Source organism: Zootermopsis nevadensis, unplaced genomic scaffold (assembly GCF_977971745.1).
Source record: "Zootermopsis nevadensis isolate Lab colony 2312 unplaced genomic scaffold, Znev_1.0 Znev_ptg000008l, whole genome shotgun sequence".
In the NCBI taxonomy this organism is placed as follows: domain Eukaryota; kingdom Metazoa; phylum Arthropoda; class Insecta; order Blattodea; family Termopsidae; genus Zootermopsis; species Zootermopsis nevadensis.
The window spans coordinates 5,611,623-5,635,898 of record NW_028259140.1 but is presented as its reverse complement, the minus strand read 5'-3'; the positions used below and the strand labels follow the sequence as shown (position 1 = coordinate 5,635,898).

Below are 24,276 nucleotides of genomic sequence, written 5' to 3'. Positions count from 1 at the left end.
AAAATTGAAAAAAAAACGTGTTTTCATCGTACTTATTTTTCTCTTTCATAATTCTAACTAAATAGATAAATGGACCAGTGACAACAAATATTAGGTATATTTACATATAAATATATATAGGAAATTCAGTTTCTAATGCCGGAAAATGTTGAAGGCAATCACAAAGTTTTCTGGATTACTGTTAAAAATGTGTACAAATATTCAAAAAATTTCACTTTGTAGTAAATTTCTTTCAGCTATGATGTTCTCGTCTTAAAACAAATTGCTTGCGTTGCATTTTATTGCTGATAACTGTGTGTACACAAATTACAGATAAGGTACACATTTCATGTATCGACATAATTTCACAATCAGAAAACAAATAGCGATCAAGTACACTAGCTGGAAATCCCCTCAACATCAATGAAAATGAAAGAAGCCTTTGTAAGTACCGAAAATAAAATACAAATTATTTCCTAATTCGAATATAATTCCCAGGACATAAACTGTAGGCTGCCAAAATTTTTACTCATAACTTACTTTGTAAAAGAAAATGTATCATATTTAACCGGATAAGTTATTGCGTCGAATTTTATTGAACTTTCTGTATAGGGGTATTTAGCCAAATTTCAAGAACGTAGTATCATCGAATAAATCGGTCAAAATGCATGTAATGTTTGTGTTGCATTTTGCCAAAGCTGTGGATTACTTGAATAATATAACGCAGGTCTTATGTAACTGGAAGAGTTTATTTAATTTGCGACAACTAAATATTGTATTATATAAAGTTTTCGGAAAATTTGAAACAAGATTTGTTTTCGAAAAGAGAAAAATTGATTAATATTTAAACTGTAATATTTAATTCATACTTTCAAAATTTCTTTATGTTTCCTTCATATTACACTTACATATCATTACATATTTAAAAGCAAAATATTATTCAACCACCTTCTAACCAAATGTAGGCTTAATAAATAAATAGATAAAGGATTTAAATATATTTCAATTTCTGTAATTTTAAAATGACTTTCACCTGCCTCTTCAGAAATTTATGTGATCATTCTTCAATGTCCAATTAATTCGATTATAAAAATATTAAATATTTTGTATTCAAATGCCTACGACAAAAGCGAATATTTATAGTTTTTGATTCACTTTTAAAACATAAATTTGTCTAAGGAATCATTTGAAAAATATTTCAAACAGAAAAACAAGCAACTTTTACGGAACAATGCTATCAGCGGGATTGCTACATTGTTGCAATATAGAGTTTAGTTGTGAATTATTAATTTCTGTATTATTTTCAGTATACAAACGAATTAAATAATGTCAACTAATTAGGCTGCAAGTGGTGTTCTCTTACGACAGGAAAATAGCCCAAAATATGTCATAAGAACTGGACTTTTGCGTGAAAAAGTTATTTGTTCATAAATTGTTGTTTGTAGAGTAAGAACAGTATAGGAACTACTATATTGCTTTCATCACACTTACCAGCAACGCGTCTATTCCAAATGATATTTTTGCCATTAATAGCTCCAGGCTCCTTTTCTGTGTCTGAAAGCGTAAAGTAATACAAAACAATTACTAAAATTCATGTGTTCTCACCTGATTGAAAATCATAGACTGAAATATATTTATACACACAAAATATAAATATAAATTAAAGATTAAATGTCCGAAATTTATTACTAAGATGAATTAAATGTTCTGGTTTTTGAAACAATGTACATTATTAAAATGCTGTACTGAATAACCAAGTAAAGTCAGGCCATCCACATACTGGCATAATGAGAATGAAAATTACTTTTGTATATCGATAGATGCATTTAGAAAGAATTATATACATTACACTCAACATAATTCTGCAAATAACCATGACAAAATATCTATACACCAAATATTAAAAAAGAGGTTAATTCATTGTATTCTGTCCTGAATGGCTGAACCATGTTGACTGCAGAAGTATTTAAATTCTGCATTTGAAATGCCCATGCATACTTCAACATTATTCAACCAATTTCATGTTACGAAAACACATTTCCTGACTAGTTTAAATAAAACATAGAGAAAGGAAGTGGTCGTGGCATAATCTAAGACATTACTATTTTATTTTTCTGGAGAGAGGGAAAATACCTTAGTCTCAGAGCCAAGATCAAACTCCCCAGCTCCCAAATATACAAGCTTAAGATTTAAGAAATGTATCTCTTCATCAATTCTTGCAACAAATAACAACAAAAAGACCGACTGCAACCTACAAGACTGAAGTCTACTGATAATTACTCTCCTTTCAATGTGATGTTCAAGTTTTTTTCGCAGCTTTTTATATATTTAACAATAATATTTTGCCCCACCACTTTCAAAAAGCGTCTTGATACTTATTTAACTTCATTATTGTATATATTCCTATCTGAAATTATATATTCAAATCAGTTGTGCATTACTTTACTTTGAAAAGCGTTTATAATTAATAGTCACGCAGCCTAATGTAGAACACAACATCGTCAACGTTACCTGTCGTTGAGTATATTAGTGATAGTTTTACTGGATAAATGCTATCTCCATCTACTAATGCTAAATTTTTATTTTCATTACTATTAGTGTTCCTGCTATTATTATATAAATTGTGTCCCTTATTGAAATGTTGGAATTCGCTCTCCTTCTAGAAATTTAAAATTTTTCCTTTGTTTACTGTTGGTTTTTCTAGCTAAAAGTAGTCTCTGTGACGGATATGCATCAGCCTCAAATACCCAGATGTTTACATATTTACAAAAAATTTGGCAATATCTAATCATATTTTGAAATAAGGATTTCTGTGTTAGTAACCTTATAAATCAAACGTTGTCTGCGTAGCATAATTATTTAATATTTATTATGAATTTCATTTTATGGACTTAAATTAGTTTTGTTTTTCCCTTTGTTTTCTGTACTCCGTGTCATTTAGTATTCTTGTGCTGAGCCTTTAATTGGCTCCTATAGCTACTGAGTCAACAAATTAAATAAAGAATTTAATTATTATTATCGTCATTAACATCTTTCAGTGTTTGTTGTATAAATTAACTGTAATTTTTACGTAACTTCAAGTAATGTGCTGATATGCAATCAAATTTTTAAAAATTTAAACTTTTAAAGAGTTCAGTCCGGCATTTACATGATATATTGTTTCATAACCTACAAGGCTTTGAATATTAATAATCTTCATGAATTTCTCAACTGAATGAATTCAATTGAAATAAGTATCATTATAAATTCAACAACTCTTTACATATTAACACCTCGGAGTAAACAAAAAATAATATTCTATAAGAAGATATTATTAATACGCGGAAATAAACCTTAATAAAAATTCCTGTAAGTTTGTTTCGTTTGTATAATAATCTAGTCTGTTAATATCACCATTAAATATAATACTCTATATGTGCTTAGCGATCCAAAGTAATCAATTTCTAATACTTTGGCCCAAAGTACGATACTGTAGTTTAATTTATTTATTAAACAATTGTTTAGAAACACAAGTTGAAGACAATTAGGAGGAAGTGGACAATATGGACTGTAATGTTATATTAAGCTACCGAATTCTAATCAGCAATGGACAGAAGGAACAATCATGAAGCCTCGTTTGTAAATGAAGAATTTAAAACGAAAATATGTTTTTTTGGATCGGATAAAGAATTAGACCAACATGAAAAAGTGTTACGGAAAGTGTATAGCCGAAGCTTGATGGAGTGCAAACGCCAGTGAGAGATACATGTCGGTGTCATTTGTTAATCTTAATCTTGATATTTGGCTGGCTAGCAGTTGGCAATGACTGAAGTCATTCAAAGCGGGTGTCCTGAAGATGCTAATGTTGGCATTAGCGTGAATGCGGGACCTTAATGTTCAATAGCCTATGTAGAGACTATAGAGCTATTTCTCTTTGCATTGCACTGAACATTCAGTGCACCAAAAAGTACTTTACAGATAATTCATGCAGTGAAAGTTCCAGAGGCTCTTTTTCTCCTTCTCCCCAAATATCCCCTGAGCCCCTTACCCAAACCATCCCCCGCGTTCAAGGGAGGCCTTGGAAAATTGTACTTGGTTTCCCCGCCCCCAGGAGCCTCTTCGTTCGTTGGTTAGTAGCGTTGGATGTTATTTTTTCCCCGTGTCTTTTAGGTAGGCACTCTAATGCCTGTGCTCCATGAAAACACGTGGATTGAAAAGTTTTTGGGGTGTGGTTTGTCTGCATGCTCTGCGGGGGTGGGGATCTAACTGCAGTTTTGTACGCAGGACCCTACTTTCTGTCTCTCTCTTCAAGCAGTTGGACGCCATTACCGTAGGAGGTTGCGCGCATTGTGGCCTGCCCTCAACAGATCAATGACTTACAACGCTTTTCCAAAAACACAAGAGTTTTCCAGCGCTAAAATCCCTTGTGGGGTGAAAGAGTGACAGAGAAAGAATGACAAGGGCGGAGCTTCTAGACCAACCCCCCCTAAAGTCCTCGAAAAAGAGACGTAAGCACCTCCCATTTCTAGAAGAATTAATTCGTCCCGGAGAACCTCCCACACCGTCCCCCTCAGTTTCCGCGGGATGGAAGCCATAGTGATGAGAGAGAAAAAGCTTTCGACCACACCCAGCAGACCCGATGACAGAGTATACATCATAAAACACATAGGGAAGGTTCCCTCTCTGGCACGTTTGAATTACGACACTGGCTGCATCACAAATAGTCATAAAAAAAGCTTGATTACTCATTAGTTTGGAGGAGGCGTCAAACCCAGAAGAGAACAGGGACTGGATAGGCGGTAGCTCACGGGGGACTTCCATCTTTCCACGCTCTCATTCTCTCACTCTTGTTGCGTTGCGTTTTGGCTCTAGGTAAAAAAAAGGAGAAGAGAATAAAAGGAAAATCTACCATACAGACATACTTCAATTGGTGTGCGACCAAATGAAAATGCAGGCATATCATCATCAGAGCCGGTCGAAATGAAGAAAATTTTCGATGTTGAGGAAAGACCTCTACCCCCATTCTACTTCGGCCCCACCCTGACTGCAGAGAGAGAGTGTAATTATAACAATATTATACCTTTTCATCAATCATCGGTCACACGCACAACCACTTGAATCTGCCGTTTGAAGTTGCATCGGTTGAGGCAGTCAACGGACGGGACTTTCCTACTTCCATAGTTGCACGACCTGAGCGGGGAGGGAGGAGATGCAAAACTGAATACTCACTTGTTCGACATTTTTACTGCCAATATTTCAAGAGCACTGTCGTTTTTTCCTATACATCTTCTGCGCACGCATGTTGTATTGGCGCACCGCGTGGTCGTGTTTGCATCGGAGAACTGACCGCGGCAAAATTTAAAAAAAAATAAAAAAAAGTCATGAAGACAGCACATGTTTAACAAACACTTGTGCCGAATCGGACACGCCTATTATGAAAGTTCTTAATAATAACTCACGACTGTCAATGTGCAATTGAAAATATTTGGTGAAAATTGCCACATAAAAACTTCCATACGGGAGACGAATATATTTTCCTATTACGTGTATTATTCTATATACTCTGAATTTGCGTTATTTATAACTCTAGTATCTATGTTACGGACGGTGCAGAAATATGCTGCAGATCTGTGATTAAGAGATACTTGCAAGTTCAAACTGTGGTTTGTAGAATGAGGGCTTATATTAATTATAAACTTTTCATTCCAGTTTCCACTGTCAGATGAGACTGCTTTATATTCGCCCCCTGCCACCTTTGTCTGACACGAGATTTGAAAAACGGGTGATGATCCTCATGAAAGTTTGTCGTAACCTTGCTAGGTATTGTAAACAACGGTTTCCAATCTAACGTACTGCTACTAGAAGAACGTATGAGACATTTATAGGAAACTATAGATTGAAAAAGACGTAATATCACCTCATTTTACTTGAAAAAAAAATATTGTAGCTCTTATAATTTTATAATTTAGATGATGGACAAAGTCTAAAGAACAGTTTTAATTTAAATACAGTTTATTTAGAGATTAAATTATGTTCATTTTGGTCTACTTAACAAAATCAGCACTGCCCCGTCAGACACCAGGGAACAGATAATAAAGCAGGACATATCGTTATCAATTATCGGGAAACTGATAGGACTATTTAAACGTTCATTTCATCGATAAAGTAAATTGAAACTGCTCATGACCGGGTTTAAAATCGAAACGTCTTTTTGAAACTATCGATTGCTTGTAATAAGCTCATCAGATATAGTCAATTCACGGTGTCTCGATATTTTTCTATTGCTTTATTACTTTAGAAATCTCAAGGCCACTGCGCTTAACGATTCTCAAGCGCTATATATATTTTTACAAAATTCCAATCTCCTATATTGTAATAAAATCCTATTCTATTATATTCGCATATAAGCGTACTTTACAAATATAAATTGAAAATAACTTTAAACAGATTTCCTTGAATGTCGTCTCAAATAAAGTGATCAGACCTAATCGGGATTTCTTTAGTCATTCTATTTTTCCAGGATCTATTGTTTCATAAACAGGGATAATTCAAAAATTTCCATTCAGAAATTATATAAAAATCTACAGAGAATTAAAATCATGGTCCAGTTTTGAGGCGAACTGCAAGACACAGGCTGAACGAGCCTACGTATTATTTTGTTCTAAAGTTGACAGAATGTTGTTAAAACTATTTTTGCACAGACCGGCTTTAAATATTCTTAACAAAGTAAATACTGAAGGCGGTGAGTAACGGGAACCACGGCAGCTGGAAGCACTCTTAGAACGACGCTAGTCCGCGCGAACACGCTGGCGCGGCGAGGTGGCGCCACTCAGCTCCCACAAATTATGTAAATCGGACGCTCCGATAATAAAAAACAATGAAACTTACATGGCTGCGTCACACCTTCGGTTAAATACAAATGAGGTTGATATTGTTTATGAAGCACAGCAGAAAGGGAAACTCGTGTACTATCCTGCTAAAAACAGAGGATCGATTTGAAACTGTAAATTTGGATTCAAACACTTAACGCAAAAATATAAATCTCCCTATTCAAAATAAAAATTACTCCGCAGGTAAATCGTTTAAATGACAAATTAAAATATCTTTTATTTAAATTGTTACAGAAAGACAATATAATATATGACGACCAATTTTTGTCTTAACCTAGCTAATACATTATTAAAATATAATTATTTGAAAGGACCCCCAAAACATTTTCCCATATTTTATATGATATGTCGCTGTCCACATAAATATAATCAATCTTAAACAAAATTTCTGTGCCACTCTTATTTTTATGAAATTCTATATATATATATATAAATTAGTAGATATCGTACCGAATTCCCAGAAATTCTCATTTTATTTTTTATATTGAATCCGAAATAACTCTGATACTCTCAAGACAGTAGATTTAAGACAGATATCCATTTATTTAAATTTATCTTCCGATGTGTTTGCATTTACGGAAGTAAAATCAAATTGCCAAGTAAAACGATGTTTATACCTGTAAGTGTTTGAACAAGAAATTACACGATTTGTTGTAAAGAACAGTGGTTAAAGATCAGTTCTGCTTATCTTTATATGAAGCAATTAAGTTTCTTGTTGTAACAGCGTCGAGGTGACTGGACGCCTCCAGCTACGCGTCGTGTTTGATTATCGCTTCCGATTGCACATAGACAGACAGACAGACGGCTCTTTCAAATCGCGATCCAAACGAGGCAGCAGAACTCTATGGAATTAACGAGACCTACCAGCATAAACTATCAGGCGAAACGGAACACGAATGTGATGATCCAACTCGACCCACCGCCTTCTCTTCTGGACAGGTCTGTAAGGCCGTGGGCAAAGTGTGGAAGATACAAGAAAGCGCCTCAAAGAAAAACATGATTCTAGCATTACGCATAAAATATATTAGAAACCTATTAACTATATTTTATCATATTTATAACGAATTACTAGTCTGGGACATCTTTGACAAACCCAATAGAACATATTTAGGCCTATGTAGTAATTAGGCTGTACAATCAAGATTTGTTAATTAAGTCTTTGGTTCTCAAACGAAGTATTAAATCTGCACGCCGTTAATTTGTAAATCACTCATATCACACGTGAGACAGGATTTCCAAGTAAGTGATGAAAATATTCACTTACATTTGGGGATTCTGAAAGATTGTAAACCTTTTCTCTAAAAACACCTTATTAAATCAAAATCATCAATTTAATTCTTTGTTGATATTTATTTATCAATAGCCATAGCTACTTTATATGATATTATTATATTATAATTATATTGTATTAAACGATGCTGCTGCTGATTATTATTATTATTATTACAACTGTATTATGGTCAAACTTAAATATTATTTTAATTGATATTAAGTTTTTTACGATTAAAATTAAAACATATATGTTTAATTTCATATAATTTTTTTCCTTAAGGTTAACGATCCCTAACACTCCTTCTGTTTTGACAATTTTAAAGGTATTTACATAGAATTTTGCACAAACATATTTCCAGTTCCACTAATGGGCAAACAGACCTGATATTCCGACATAAGCAATATGAAATAATAATTCTTAAGTGATATTGCATTATAAAAAATACCTACACTCTTCACAGGCAAAGACGCACTTATATGTTTCTTTTAACATCAATGACACATGTTATGAAGGAGCGTTGAGCACCGATTAAACAACCGACAGCATGATCGAATTTTGAGCAGAGTCGCGGAGGTATTTTGTATGATTAGGACAGTGGTCATATTCACAATTCTGTCACAAGTAATAAGTCAACCTACGAAACAAGTAGAAAAACTTGTGAGAAAGTAAGTGATCATAATTCACTTACTATAGGTCTCAAATAACTTCTGTGTCACATAAATTAAAACACATAGATAATAATTAAGACTACCTTTAGGTTGTAAAACACGTATTTATACTATACTTCGTATCAGAAGAAGAAAATACTAGCTTGTAGCTACGTTTATCATCTGAGCTGCGGAAATAATCTGCAATATTCCTCTCCCACCTCACCTCCTCTTAATCCACCTTCGCCAGTCATTTTTCTCTCTCATTGGCACCTATCAATCAGCTCTGTCATCGCAAAAGCACTTGAGCAAATCCTTTCTTGTCGTATCTCTCCTAGTTATCGTCTTCAGACATCAGCAATTGCCATTACATTTATCAGAGTTACACACGAAACATATTCACACTTTCATTCTCCTTCGAACACATACTTCAGAATACATTTCCTACGTAACAAAATTAAATTGTCACACGTTCTGGAGTATCCTCAAAAAATTAATCACATGAAGTAAGGTAACACTGTATTTTTCTTTCACATGTACATTCAACTCACGTATATCATTATTCTCTACATGTTTACCACGGGCACAAACACACCTCACCTACCTCCGCATCACGTAAACAAATATCCGTTTTGGTGTCATTCCTACTATTGTCCATGCCTTTTTAAGTGTAATGTTGCATTATTTATTTCGAACACAAAACAAGAAAAAACAACTGTTGCAATAATAAATGCATTTAGAATCACATCACTTTGTGGTCGATTTCCTTGTCTTCAACAGACTAAGAAGAGTAAACTACCATATGGCTGTCAGAGTAGTTGGTAGCAATGCATTGGATATGTGAAATCTTCGGTGCTTTCAAACCGGTTCTGTCACTTGGAAATCAACCCTCACCTAAACCGATGTTCTCTTACTCACCCCCCCCACCTCATCCCTCAGGTCTGATTTCTTGTGCTGTTATTTCCCATCCGAAGGGTTTCGCAGGTCTTGGTCCTTTGAAATGAGATGAAGATGAGATGCAATATGCAGAAACGAGTCTTGGCGGTCGTTAAATGTTACAGACCTAGTTTTATAAAGGGACTTTATGATGTGATACAGCTGCAACGTATTCTACATCAATGATCTTTATAAAAAGAATTTTTGTCATTTTATATATTATTTCTTAAAGAAATTTCAGAAAAGTTATTTATTAAAATACAAATTAGTCGTTACTAAAACTATACATACAACATATCTTATTTAGTAACAGTAACACAGAAATTAAATGACTTATATGCATTTCAAACAGAAACTCCGTGTAGCAGAGTACTACCTGAAAGTGTTGAGAAGCTGCCAACAGGCCCAGTTAGTCACGAAATATGCCGTATTTTATGGAACCTGAAAATTCATTACAGTGTTCACAACAGGCCATCCTCTGTCTCTATACTGAGTCAGATGAATCCAGTCTACAACCTCACAATATATATATCTAAACAATTATTTTAATATTATTCTTCCATCTACACAAAAGCCTCTGGACTGATCTCTTCCTCTGAGGCTCTCGAACCAAAATTCTATACGTATTTCTCACCTCGTCCAAGCGTGCTACATGCTACGCCCACCTAAACTTTATTTATTTGATCAAAATTTGGTGATGATTAAATGTTAAGAGGCTCCTCATTATACAATTTTGTGGAGTATTCTGTCAGTTAAACCCCGTTAGATCCGAATACAATCCTCGAGTTCTGTAACACATTCAATTTGTGTTTTTCCTTTAATTTGGGTGGCGAAATTTTACGACATCTCGACGATTATGGTAAGGTTATAATTAATTCCTTAAAGATACCTGTAAAACCGTCACTGTACCTAAGTACCGCTCGAAGGAGGGGATTCCATGTATTCTAAATCTTAACACTTCATACAGAAAACATTTCTTTTACATGTGATTAATTTTGCATTAATAATATATTAAATTTAAGCATTATCTAGTAATTAACTTATATAGGAACCATGACGTTCATCTTACGTTACATTAATTAGCTTCTTGTTGTTATGACTCTGATTCGTCACTTTTCAGATAATTCTATACCATTACCTCTTAAATTTTTAAGACGAAGATTATCTACAATACTACTTACAAATTCATTCCGTACCGCAAAGAGAGCACGAGTTTCCAAAACAAAGATAAACTTTAATGATACTAACTCTGAGAATCGTATGAAATCCGTACACATATTCTGTGGATAATGATTTTGTAGTTTCATATAAAACAGAGAATTAATTTCTATTTGTTAAATATTCAAGTGCAAAAATATCTGTGTGTGTTCAATGAAATTTTTGTGTTATCAAATACTTTCAAATAACGAAATTGATTCACTTTTCAGTCTCGTGAATTTTGCATGTAGCTAGTTACCGTTAAAATATTAAAGTTTTACTCTTTAAGGCTCAGTGGTAATTATATATGCCACCTCATTTAACAGTCGACAACTCTATTTTTTCCACAGAGCATACTTATAGGTTTCACATGATTATGAGAAATAAACAGAAATTATTTTCTAGCATTAACCTGTTGATCACAAGAATGGAAAAGCATTTGTTTTCTTCAAGAAAGGAACTAATTTTTTAAAATATTATTTACACAAACGTAGTGTTTCAAGTGGTTAATTGTATTTCTATTTCTAAATCGATACAAAAATTAAGTTCTAAGTCTGTGTATTCAGAATATATTGAGTAATAAAATGAAGGAGAGAGAAACGGATGGAAAATAAGGCACAAATGAGAAAGAAATGGGCACACAATTACAGTAAGTGAACATGAAGAGAAGTGTAGGGACACGTGTATGTAGATGGAAGGATTATATTCAAATTGATCTTAAAGTAACAGTAAACCGGGATGTGGACAGGATTCATCTGGCTCAGAATAGGGACTAGTGACCGGATCTTCTTTAACACTGTAATGAAACTCCGGGTTCCATAAACGGCGGGGAAGTCCACCATTTAAGTTAGAATTAATTCTTTAAGAAGGACTCAGTTCCATGAAGTCAGTTGGTTAATTAGCTAAGTTAATTTGTATACATTTACGCAAGAAAATATTTTTATTTTTATTACAGAGCGACATCTTTATTCTCTTTTATGTACTTCTGTTTCGTCTACGTACCGGATCAATGCAAAAAAAAATGACACTTATAAATGAACAAAAAATTTCATTTTTAATTACAAAGCAATATTCAGTTTGTAAAAAGACATATTTACAGTTCCTGTTCTCTCGGTTCTTGTCTTTAACATTGGGAAACAAGAAATCACTCAAATTTGATCAGATGTTCATTTTATAATCAACGTGATCCAACTTAGGTTTCATACCCGGTTCAGATAATGAGACCTACTTCCTAATGGTGTGTATTTGGCATTAATGTGATTTTAAGTGTGCGAGAAAAATCATATTTATTTTATATGTTTAGCATTCCTGCTTTACATTTGGAAGGTTCTGAGTGTCGTCCCTGAGATCGGCTGTTCTCATTGAAAATTTTGGACATTTTCCTCAGTTCCTCCAGACAAAGTCCATGACAAAACCTTGAAACAGGGACACGATCGCTCCAATTCATGTCATTCGACACAATGTTTTCTGAGCTACTGACAGCTTTTAAATAAATTACACGTAAAAAAATACATAAAAGTAACAATCACTAAAGTTTGAATATGTTAGACGTGATTATGCCTTAGTAAATACAAAATTCGTTTTAAGTTTTCCAGGACAGAAATCGGATAAAAGACACTAATGATTGGGTAGCTATCCCCAGATATATTAACATACGAGGTCATCAAAATTGATATTTCGCCGCAAGGTTAATAGTATTAGGAATAAATGAATTATTATTACTAATTTACAGAATGTCATCCAAAACTGTACAATGCAAGAAAAATTACAATTTGAAATAATATTTTTAGTAATTTATATTAAAACGAGTGCTAGATATTTATAACTAAAAGTTATCATGAAGTGAAATTTTTCGGTTTGAGTCAAGAACAAAACAGGCTACTTTACCGTGGACTAAAAGGTTGGCCGAAACGTCAGAAAATCTACAAAATTTGTGTCAGCTTATCTCCGAAAAACAAAACACACTCTATCCGTAAAATCTCAAAGAAAATTGTGTTGTGCGTAGTTCATAATTTATTAAGAAATATCTTCATAACATTTCAAAATATACTGGACATATTTTGATATTTTATAATTACTTATATGTAATGAAACCAGTTAATGACCTGCATCTTTGTATAGGCTTATTTCTCAAATGTATTCTTATTCGTGGAGATATTTAGTGGATTAAACCTCTCGGGAAACATTCACTTCGAAGACCAAGGAGAAGATGCAAGTATAATATTAATATGGATCTGAAAGAATTATCATGTGATGATTTTGCTGAAGTCAGGTGGATGGAAATGATTCAGGTTGTTGTACAAAGAAGGGCTCGGGTATTAGTTGCGTTAATCATCAGGTTTTCTGACCCAGTCAGATAACATTATTTTTCATGTAACGTCACAGAATTTCTAGAGAAGTTACTAGCAAAAGCAGAAGTTAAGACGTCGGTGTCTTTCGGTTTGAGTGAACTTACATCCGCGAAATATAAAGACACCATACAAGAAATTAACTATTTCGTCCCCAGCGCTTTATAAATACAAACTCATTGCTCAAAACCGTACATCTTGTAGATAAGCGTTACTAGTACAGTGGGCAAAACAGTAACTAAAATGTAAACAATCCCCATCTTAAATACAATAAATATTAAAATGCAAGTTATTGAACTGTGGAATTAATTGTCGATTAATTCCAAACGAGTTAAAACTCAGCAGTAAGATAAAATTCAGAGCAACAGACTATTAAATGGATTATTTAGCATTATTTAGCCAATTAAGAAAACATTATACTTATTTTTGGAATTAATGAATTCATATTTCAGAACAGACTATTTCGTTTCGATGTTTAGGCTTCAAAATAGGAAGGACTTTTGTCAACCGATCTGTCAGTGTCATATACCATAAATGGCGAATAATGCATTTGACAGTTTGAAACAAATTGATAATGGGTTACCTGGCAACACAAAACATCCAGACTTTAAACTTTTATTGTTTGTTTCATAATCGTTGTGATATCACAGAGAAAAAATCAAATCTCCGCGGCAAAATTTGTCATATTAGTTTTGTTATTACATTACTTCTTTCGAGTGTAAACATTCATTGATTCCAATTTTTAAATTGCGCTAAACATGCTTCTGTATAAAAACTACATGATCAATCACAGTATTACATTACAGATGCTCACTTTCCACTCGCCACAATCTGCTATTGTGTAAATAACAGGAACTCACGTGCATTTTATAAGAATTTGCATTAGATAATAATTTTCTTATAAATTGTGCGAGTCACTGTAATATAACAAGGGAAATAATAAACGTAAAATACCTGAAACAGGGCAGGTAAATTTAAAGACCTATTTGAGACTGAAATCTTAAGTCATGACTAGTGCCAATTTATTACTAATACACGACTGTAGCTGATGATTATTTAATAAGTAAAAATCAATTATGACGTGAAGAAGACCATCTTCAGCCGTAGACTGTTGTAGACGTTTACCGACATTTTAGAGGTGTTTGCCGCCTCCATCATCAGGGCGATATTTGAGGCAGCAATTACCTCTGCAGCGTCGGTAAGTAACTACCAGACTAAACCACGGAGATTGACTACGCTAAAGCTCTTACAATAATATTACATAAGATTATACATTCTTCCATCGCAATAAAGTCGTAAGTCCTAAAACAAAACAATGACTTCTTATTCATAATTATCACTCAGTCCAACGTAAGCAGATAATTTGTGTTTACTTTCCGTTTTATCTTCAGGAAGATTCTGCTTATTTCACTTAGCAGATACATTTCGATATTTGGTACATTTTGTAAATAAGAAGGCTTAGTGAAATTTTTTGACTACTGTTCAGTAATCACTTTTTGTTTTTAATGTATTTATTTCGTAAGTCTCTGAAAACGAGATTTAAAAACAAAACAGTTGTGAGTGGAAAAAACCGAACATAAGTACGGTATTAGCCATAATAAATCCAAATGAATAGTAGTAATTTGGAAAAAGGTGACAAGATATCTTGGATAAAAGAGTCAGGAATATATTTTCACATTTTTCAAGTATATCTGACGTGTATTAGTAGAAATAAAATTCCAATACCTATAAAAATCTACCCCTTATCAATAATCCTACGCATTTGTGAAAGTACATATATCAGAAGATAGCTGTCTTCTAGATTCTAACATTGTGTAGTCTGGTAGAAGTTTACCAACGTTTCAGAGGTCATTGTTTCATCTATCATCAGAACTATAGACCTGAGGATTGAGGCAGCAGACTACGCGGCTCTAAAACCCAGAAGACAGCCATCTTCGTACTCACTGCCGTAAAATCTCAAATCCTACTTACACATAACAGGTAAAAATAAATTCCTAATTTGCAATTATCGAAAGAACAATCATTATCAAATGCAATTAACCATGAGTACCGAATTCTCAATATTTTAGGAGATGCGTTACAATTTCTCCAGGCAGATATCTGAAAGTATTCAAAACGCAGCGGACGATAAAAATAAGGCAGCAAAGCACGAGGAACAAACAAATTTGAACTACAATGTGTTTACTCGCTTCTGTCTCCCAATACCAAGAACTTCCTTAGTTAAAACAAAACTAACCGCATACAAGGAGGGTCATGCGGTATGCATGAGAAATACAAACAGAATTTCGGTTGGAAAGCCTGAAGACATTACACGAATCGGAGTATAACTAATGGTAGATGGGAGGAAAATATTTAAATGGATTCGAAGGAAATCGGATGGGAGATTGTGGATTGGAATAATCTTACTCAGGACAGGAATAAGTGGCGGGCTTTTGTGTACACGGTAATAAACTGCAGGTTCTATAAAAGGCAAGGAATTTCTTGACAAGCTGAGAAAATACCATCTGGTTAAAAGAGATTCTGACCCGTGAAAGAGAATTATTACTGTCATTCTTATTTAGGAGTATTTGAACATTTAAACATTTTATGAAGATCTGTGTAATATATAAATATATATTATCGATTATGACGACGATATGAAACGTATAATCTTACACGAATGCTAAGTGCCTGATAACCTCTACGCAGACCCACTGTTTTCCTTCATCTTGTAACATTAAAGGCAGTGGCAGATTTTATTAAACTGGTGACACTGCAACAGACAACAGCAAGGGAAATAGCTCGTCTTTGAATGCCTGAGAGTCACGAAAATTTAACGTTATTTATGGCAAAAAGTATAAAACTGCAAAGGAAGCTTTGCATTTAATATACCAAGTTCATACTAAGTTTAATGAAAGTCCATAAATTCGTACAAAAGCTGTCAGAAGGATAAACAGAATAATTGACGAATTAAACTTCAAAACTCATTTTTCTTTACAAAGTATTTTAACAGACAAAAACACATATTTTACATTAAATTCTACTGGTCGAGTTAGGTTGCTAAAAAGTTCTTAGCACAGAATCTTTGAACTGAGATGAATTACTTTCTGCGATTGGTTATAACTTGTTACTTATTATCACAATTTAAAACGTGAAAGAAAAAAATAATTTGTAGTAAGGTTTGAAGTTTTCACAGAGGTGAGTAAGAAGATTTCTGTTTTTGCGCTGTGTAGTATGGTCGACATCGACCATACTACACAGCGCAACAACCCAGAAGACAGAATCTTCTATCGCCCTGATGACGGAGGCAGTATGACCTCTGAAACGTTGGTTAACATCGACCAGACTACACAGCGCAACAACCCAGAAGACAGAAATCTTCAATTAATTTGTAATTTAACTATAAATAAAATAAAATAATTTGACTGCAGTAAACTCAAAACTACAGTTTAAAGAAGCATACTTATATCCTACCAAAATTACATGTTTAATATCCCTTAGGGAACGTACAAAATTTTCTTTTCAATGAACCTCCTTTATTTGGAAGAGAACAAGGCCAAGGTGGTGTTCCTTCGAGTAAAATACTGACATTCAGGTCTGAAGATGCACGTCTTCTGGAAACTTGCGCGATGTGGGCTCGTAGAAGTTGACCGACGTTTCATACGTCCTTACTGCCTTAATTTATACTAGTCTACTCGGCGAAATACCCCTGAAGACAGTCATATTCTTACTCACCACCTTGATAACCTGCAATATCACTTACTACTCACATTGGTTTCTTTTGATTGAACCTAAAAATCCTTTAAGAACTGAAATAAATAACAGGCCTGGTTATTATTTATATGCTGGCAGGCGACTGAATCGAACGCGGGACTCCCAAATCACAAACCTAACCTGCAACTACATTTAGTTACAAGGGTGTGAGATGACATAACAGACATATATAGTTGTGATACATGAAAAATTTTCATTGCAAAAGTACAGAAAACATCCGATGCTAAAAAATCCACGAGTTCTTATTTTTCTCCTGTTGTGTTCGCTGATAGCCAGATTCTCTAACTTTGGACTACACTACAAAGTTTCCAGCGAAACGTTAAGACGTTATAGACCACGGATTCATCTGTAACCTCGGACGAGACTACAAAGCTTCCAGCGGAACATTAAGACGTTATGGACTCTCCAAAACCAGCTCCAGGAGCGTCCCCTACACCTCACCACACCCATTGACTACCCCTCCTCCACCACACCCTCCAGCGTGGTACTTTCTGTGTCCTAGGCTGCATCCCAAACAAAGTACACACAAGAATACAAGGCTGTATGGAACATCACATAGGTAAGTGAAATTCAGTACTTTCTGTACCTTCAGATATAGCTCATTTACCAAAAATTTAGCGTCAATAATGATTCTATCGTAGGCATACTTATCGCGATCCCTATATCTATGCAAGAGGTCACACTACAAAAGCCAACACAGGAAGTACATCCTCTGCAAGCACAACAGAAATATGTTTTTATTTTAACTCACACATGTAAAACAATCTGCATTGCATAGGACGTAGTTCTGTGTTCTTTTTATAAAATCGATATTTCAGGTATCTGCAATAACACAGATGCACATTTTCACAGAGTTTTGCTCCTAACCGAATAAAACACAACGCTGTCAAGTGTATAAAATAATTTGATACACGTCATCCAAATACCGGTATTTATTTGCATGTGTACAGTTTTGTACAATTTTGTTTATAAACAGGATTAATAACAAGATAACATTACTCACGGGATAAAATTTGTTGCTTACCTTGTGTGGTAGAGCACTAATTAGAAGCGAAACCAATGGACGAAATGCCATAGATTTTTCAACTATAATTCTATCAAAGATGCCGCCATATGAGGAACAGTGGACACAAACAGTCTATACGATTATTTAAATGAATTATATACTTAATTCAATGCACTTCTAACAATACTAAAAGTTCTTACAAAAAATATTAAAATATACAGATCAAGGTTTCGCGTTATAAACATTTCTTAGTTGAAATTATTAGATTTTAAATATTTAAAAATACATTTAACGGCACTGTTTATGTTTCTAATAACTGTGTGATTATTATTTTTAAACACATTAAGCTTTCGAATTTTTTTTTAATTGTCAGTTTCCAACCAACTTGTCTATCCATTACAGCAAACTTACTCTGGGTTCTCAAGAAAACCCGTCAATTCAATATGTCTGTTATAGAAAGCAGAGATATATTTCACTTGCGATTAATATTATAAAATTTATTATATATTTTTGAAAACAGTGGTTTAATATTATAAATAAGTATTTTTAAAAACACTAAGCGTTTTTAAAATAATTTAAATACGGATTAAATAAGCCACAGCTGATAATAATATTGAATTTCTGTACAAATAGTTTTCTTATCTTTTCTAAACTGATTAAATGATTTAAATAACATAGTTGCTCCGTAACCATATTCATGAATCACATATACCCAATAGGACTAACTAATATAAACGACATTTTTAGTAATGATGTCAGTAATGTAATATATTTTATTTTGAGTATACAATTCTTGTACAATAGTGTAGTTATTATTAGAATACGTTTCTCAAGTACAAAAAGTATATATTTTTATTCTTGCATTGATAGTTTTAGATATTTATAAAGTTTGTTGTTTTGAAGCAGATTTCACTAAATAAACCTAATAGGGACATATTACCACCACGGAATAAAGTGCATTCAATTTTTTAAAAATGGCTTCTAAATAAATATTTTGTTCGAAAACTGAATACTAAAATTTTACCTTGTTTTTACAAATTTTAAAAGATCTGTTATCAATGGAAAAGTCTTTCATAAGTTTATTAAAGTTATTTATTTTAATTTAACTTCTGTTTAACGGTAAAAACTTTATTTCCACACGTCATATACAGACCAGGAGCAGAAGGAATCATAGGTCTACATTTTTTTTAAAGGACGGCTTCCTATAATCATTGTTACCATCGTCATTAACATTATATTGATTAATTACTCTTGGTTTTCACACATCTCTTAACTGTAATATCCAAGAATTGCATTGCTTGTTGCCTGCATTTTTCTGTCTCATGTCCATACGACAACGTCGTGTTATCTAAGAGATAATAATAACTTTCTTTAACCCACATGTTTGGCAAATTTACTTTAATAATATAATAATTAGGCCTACAGTTTTAAATAAGCACGAACGAATGAGTTGTCCAACCACGTGCCATCGCCTTGACATTTGATATTCCACCAAAATTACATACTAAAGTAAAGTAATAAGATCATAAATTCAAGAAAACCGAAATTAAACTACCGTCAAATTCGATTACGCTTCCGTTTCAATACATAATAAAAATGTAATAAGTTTCCGTATTATTATAGGTAAACTTTTGTGAGGTTTGGTAGTTTGTGGTTAAATTAACTCTCTCACATGCTTATATCGTAAATCTCAGCAGGAGACCACTTGTTCAATCCCCGGGCAGTGAATAATTTTATGCTCGTTCAAAAGCCAACTATTAAATTTTACGATTCAAGCACTACAGAGTATACCACGCATTAAATAGCATCATTTTACACGTAATCAACTTCTATGGTCCGAATTTCACTAGGGACTTTAAAAAAATCTCTTTCGTACCAGTACGTACACAGTAATAATTTTGTGCTTTAGAAACAGACCAGGTTCCAATCCAGTGAAGCACTTATTGTCTAATCATGAAGATTATTACCTAGGACACAGTGTTTCAAAATTTGGGGCATTATTTTCCGAACACACCAACAACATTTTTCATGAATCTGAAATATAAATATTTAGAACACATATTTCAATTTTATTCAGTATGTTAGTGTCCGATACATTAATTTACACCAGAAAGAAGTGCTAATAATATTAATAACTGCATAGAGAAAAAGTAATTCATGAACAGTTAAAGCTGCCCACTTATTCACGAAATTCTCTATTTTGTAAAAACATGACTAAACATCTTCAGGTTAAATGAATCCAACTACGAACTGCCTGTGTTAAATGTACAATACCATTAATAAATAAAAAATAGTCAACATTCTCATCTTTCAGTGACATACTTTTTAACATTATCCTCCAATCCACGACTTGGTGTGCTGGTTCGTCCCATTTAACTTCTTACTCAGGGTTTTATACTAAAATTTCATTATGACACATGATTACTACAAAACAGAACTTCTATCAATACAGACATACAATGGTTTGGTTTACATTAATAAAATATTTTAATTTCATTTTTGTAAGTGTAGAAATTGCTCGAATAAATTTGCAGATTAAATTAGAATAACATTTTTGAATGGAAAATTGTAATTTACGAGAAATGCCCTCATATAACGTTGTATATAATTACCGAGGCTTCTGAATTTTTATAATCATTCCTCACAACTTTCGCTGGAAAGAGTATTAATGCGTGGGACAGTATTAGTTCACCCACGGCTGTCAACTAGCAGACAATATTTGAGGATTTTATTCCACTAATTTAGGATGAAAACTAATCCAATGTATGTAAGACGGAATATTCTGGAAATTAGTCTAACGTTGAATATCATCTGCTATGTGACTGGGTATGGTCGACTGAACGACGAGTGATTGATTCCCGACAGAATAATCCATCATTACTTGATTTCTCATCCAATCCCAGATCGGCCGAAGTCTCACAGAGCATATGGTGGACTAAGTTTACATTTTCAGTCGATGTTGACCAGAATGGCATTCCAGTTTTCAAGATTTAATGCGTTAATATTTACCTTCTCGGTCACAGAAAAAAGAACAATACAGAAGAGCCTAGTATAATATATCTAATGTACACCATATAGGATAAGTGACTTACTTGAAATTGTTTAATTGTTTAATTTTAACCGTCTAATCACAATAAAATATTTTATTAAATATTAAAATATTATTACTATTATTATTTTAAATTAAAATTTCTCAATATAATATTTTGTTTTCTATCTCTAATATTTATTTAGTCTTTATAATATTATTATTTAATTTACAGACCGATTAAAAAACCACTACAAACATTTCACCCACGCAAGATCACGCTATACGCGACATACATTTACGAAACAACATTGAATGTGATAACAAAGTACAATTGATCTAGAAGAGGATAACTTTCTGATATTTAATGGACATCTGACGAAGGATTGCATTTAGAATATTACATTTGAATTTATATCAATTATACACCTGAAGATGGTTCATTGAAAACCGAAACATGTCGTGAAAAAGATGATGCTCTAATTGTAAATCGAACATTTCGATAGAAAGAGCATCATTTTAATATATTTTAAATATTGAATGTTAATTGTAGTAATAATATTTTAATATTTAATAAAATATTTTATTGTGATTAGACGGTTAAAATTAAACAATTATAATCATCACAATATGACGCAACATTATCATCTCATGACTTACTTGAAATATTTCTCAGAATATTGTCTAATGAAGGACGTGACAATATAAATTATGTAGCATTCAATAAACCCTGAATTTGGTACTACCTATAGATTTCAAATAATAAGTTTGTTCCACGATACAAAGTTGTTCCTTGGGCACTGTCCATAGTCTGTAGCAGAGGTGATTTCTACAAAGAAAAATAAGCTCGACGCATCTACGAACTCAAGCAAAAACTATAGAATAAATACACACACCTGCTCCTTTCAGACCGCTGTAAAGGCTATCGACAGAAAAGGCATACGACCGCCTTAAAACTTCATAACTTATGAAGCATATATTTGTAAGGGTCTCAGTACAGACATGGGCTTTTAGTAAAGGAACACCCATTGATCGCGATACCATACACCGAGCGTCATGGTCGAATGACAAACGTTCCTGTCAAGTATTCTGTAGGTCCTGAGACATGCTAAGCTGACTGCAGTTTTTCACATTCTTTCTTAGCCCCCTCAGCAAAGTCTAGAATACTATCGTGAATTTGTCCACAACAGATTCCTTCCACATCCATTCCAATTAATTATTTATGTGTGAATCCATACAATATTTTTGTCATGTGTTTTATATGTGCAATCATTATTATTTGGTATTTATGGATATGCTTTTTATTAAGTGTGTGCTAGACTATTCAGTTTGAGAGTGAGGTTTGAGGTCGTGTGTGAGGAATTCGGCAGTCATTGAATACTTAACATCAGAAAAAACAGTGTCAACGAAGTCTTGAATCCACTGTCCACCTGGAATGATTCACAATACATACGAATTCTGTCCGACACACTTTTCCTAAACCGAGCTGATACAAGTGTCACTGGCTGTATAGGTAATATAATAAGAAATTATGATTTTTTGTAGCGGATTTTAAAAAAAATCTAGTAATGATGAATTATGAGGTTTTCACGGCTGCATAGTTTTCAGGGCTGAAGCTGGAGGCAGTATGTTCTTCCAGATCGTTTTTCTTACTTACAATTACATATGGCGTTAAAACCCAGAAGATCAACATCAACATCCATCAATGCTGGCACTAAAAATAAAAGTTGAAATGGGGAATGTGAAATGTCACTCTGAGAACACGTAGAATGTCGAGTAGAAGGGTTAAGAAATCTGGGTTATGGGCTGGACGACCAGAGTTTGACTCTCTGGAGAAGCAGGTAGTTTTCCTTTGCCGCGGGCTCCAGACCGACTGTGGGACGTACAAAACTGTCGGACAGGCAACGGGGCTTCATTCTTAGCGGTTAAGAGGCCGGAGCATGAATCAACTGTCAAGATTAAGAACGAATGGAATTTACATAAAATTTTCGGATTACCTAATAATTTCATTCTTTTCTTATCCCCATAATATATGGGGGTGAAACCTGGTCTCTCGCATTAGGTGAATGATAACAAATGAGGGTTTTAGAGAACCGGACGCAGGGGAGAATATGTGGATGAAGTGGCGTGAGAATGGAGAACTTTACAAACCGAAGAACTCCATAACTTTTACTCTTCACAAAATTTTATTGGGGTGTTCAAGTTAAGGAGGACGAAATGGGTGGTACATGGAGCACGCATGAGGTACATCAAAAGTCCACAGATGCTTTTGTTTGAAAACCTAAAGGGGACTAGTCAAAATACCTAGTCATAAATGGGAGGATAATATTAAAATATTTGTTTTAGAGAAACAGGGCTGAGGATTGGGACCAGTGGACGGCAATAAAACTTCTGTTTCCACAAAAAGCAAGGAACTTGCTGACTAGTTGAGTGTTCCATACAAGAAGGGCACAATTACACAACGTTAATATGTTAGTTAGTTAGTTAGTTAGTTATCCTCATGAAGTCCACGATATTGTCGTAACCGAGTGAAATTAAACCGCCAACAAACTTGATTCATATTATAAACAGCAACCACAAAAGTTCAACTAAACATATTTCAGAACATCATTGATCTTGTAAGAATTATACTAATAATAATAATAAGAATAACCTATTGTAATAGACGGAAGGTGTAATTTATAACACTATTCTTTATAAAACTTGTCTTTCCATAATTAACAGCGTGCTCACTTTACTGAAGGTCAAAATTGTTTCATTTAAAACCTCCGCTGTCCATACATATATTCTGTATTGAGTAGAAACAGCCTATAGGGAAACATAATTACGGATGATAATTAGTAAAATTAGCTACAAATGTTTTATAAACCTTTCAGTTAACGACGCATTAAACAAATGTTTTTCAGGCATCAAATAATTTACAGAAATGGATGATAGAACAAGCTGGGACCATATGCAGATCAAACAATTTAATCTATGTGCAGGCTACATTCGAAGCTGGTAGGCAAATGCAATGCAAATGCAAAGAGAATAATACTGTGTATCTTCTATATTCATTTTTAATATTTAAATTCGATTTCAAATACATCCTCATGATTTAACCTATCTCTAGCAATAAGGCATTTAATCATCGCTAGATTTCAACATAGGACATTATATTAGATGAAAGCTTGTTAACACATGTAAGTACAGACAGTTTGAATTCTTAAACGAAGAATTTCAAAACCGATTCAAATTTCT

General features: G+C 33.5%; 1 protein-coding gene across 8 annotated transcripts in view; it reads right to left on the bottom strand.

The window, feature by feature from the left end:
• The window catches only part of LOC110833876 (uncharacterized), a 332,060-nt gene that overhangs the window by 222,534 nt on the left and 85,250 nt on the right, over positions 1-24,276 (bottom strand). For all 8 annotated transcript variants that reach the window (XR_015534109.1, XR_015534106.1, XR_015534108.1 and 5 more), the window contains exon 2: positions 1,471-1,533. Coding sequence is in view for 3 of the 8 variants with exons in the window: in XM_087344943.1 (XP_087201069.1) it covers positions 1,471-1,533 (63 nt within the window). In the remaining 5 variants the exon portion in view is untranslated. The remainder of the gene's footprint in view (positions 1-1,470; positions 1,534-24,276) is intronic.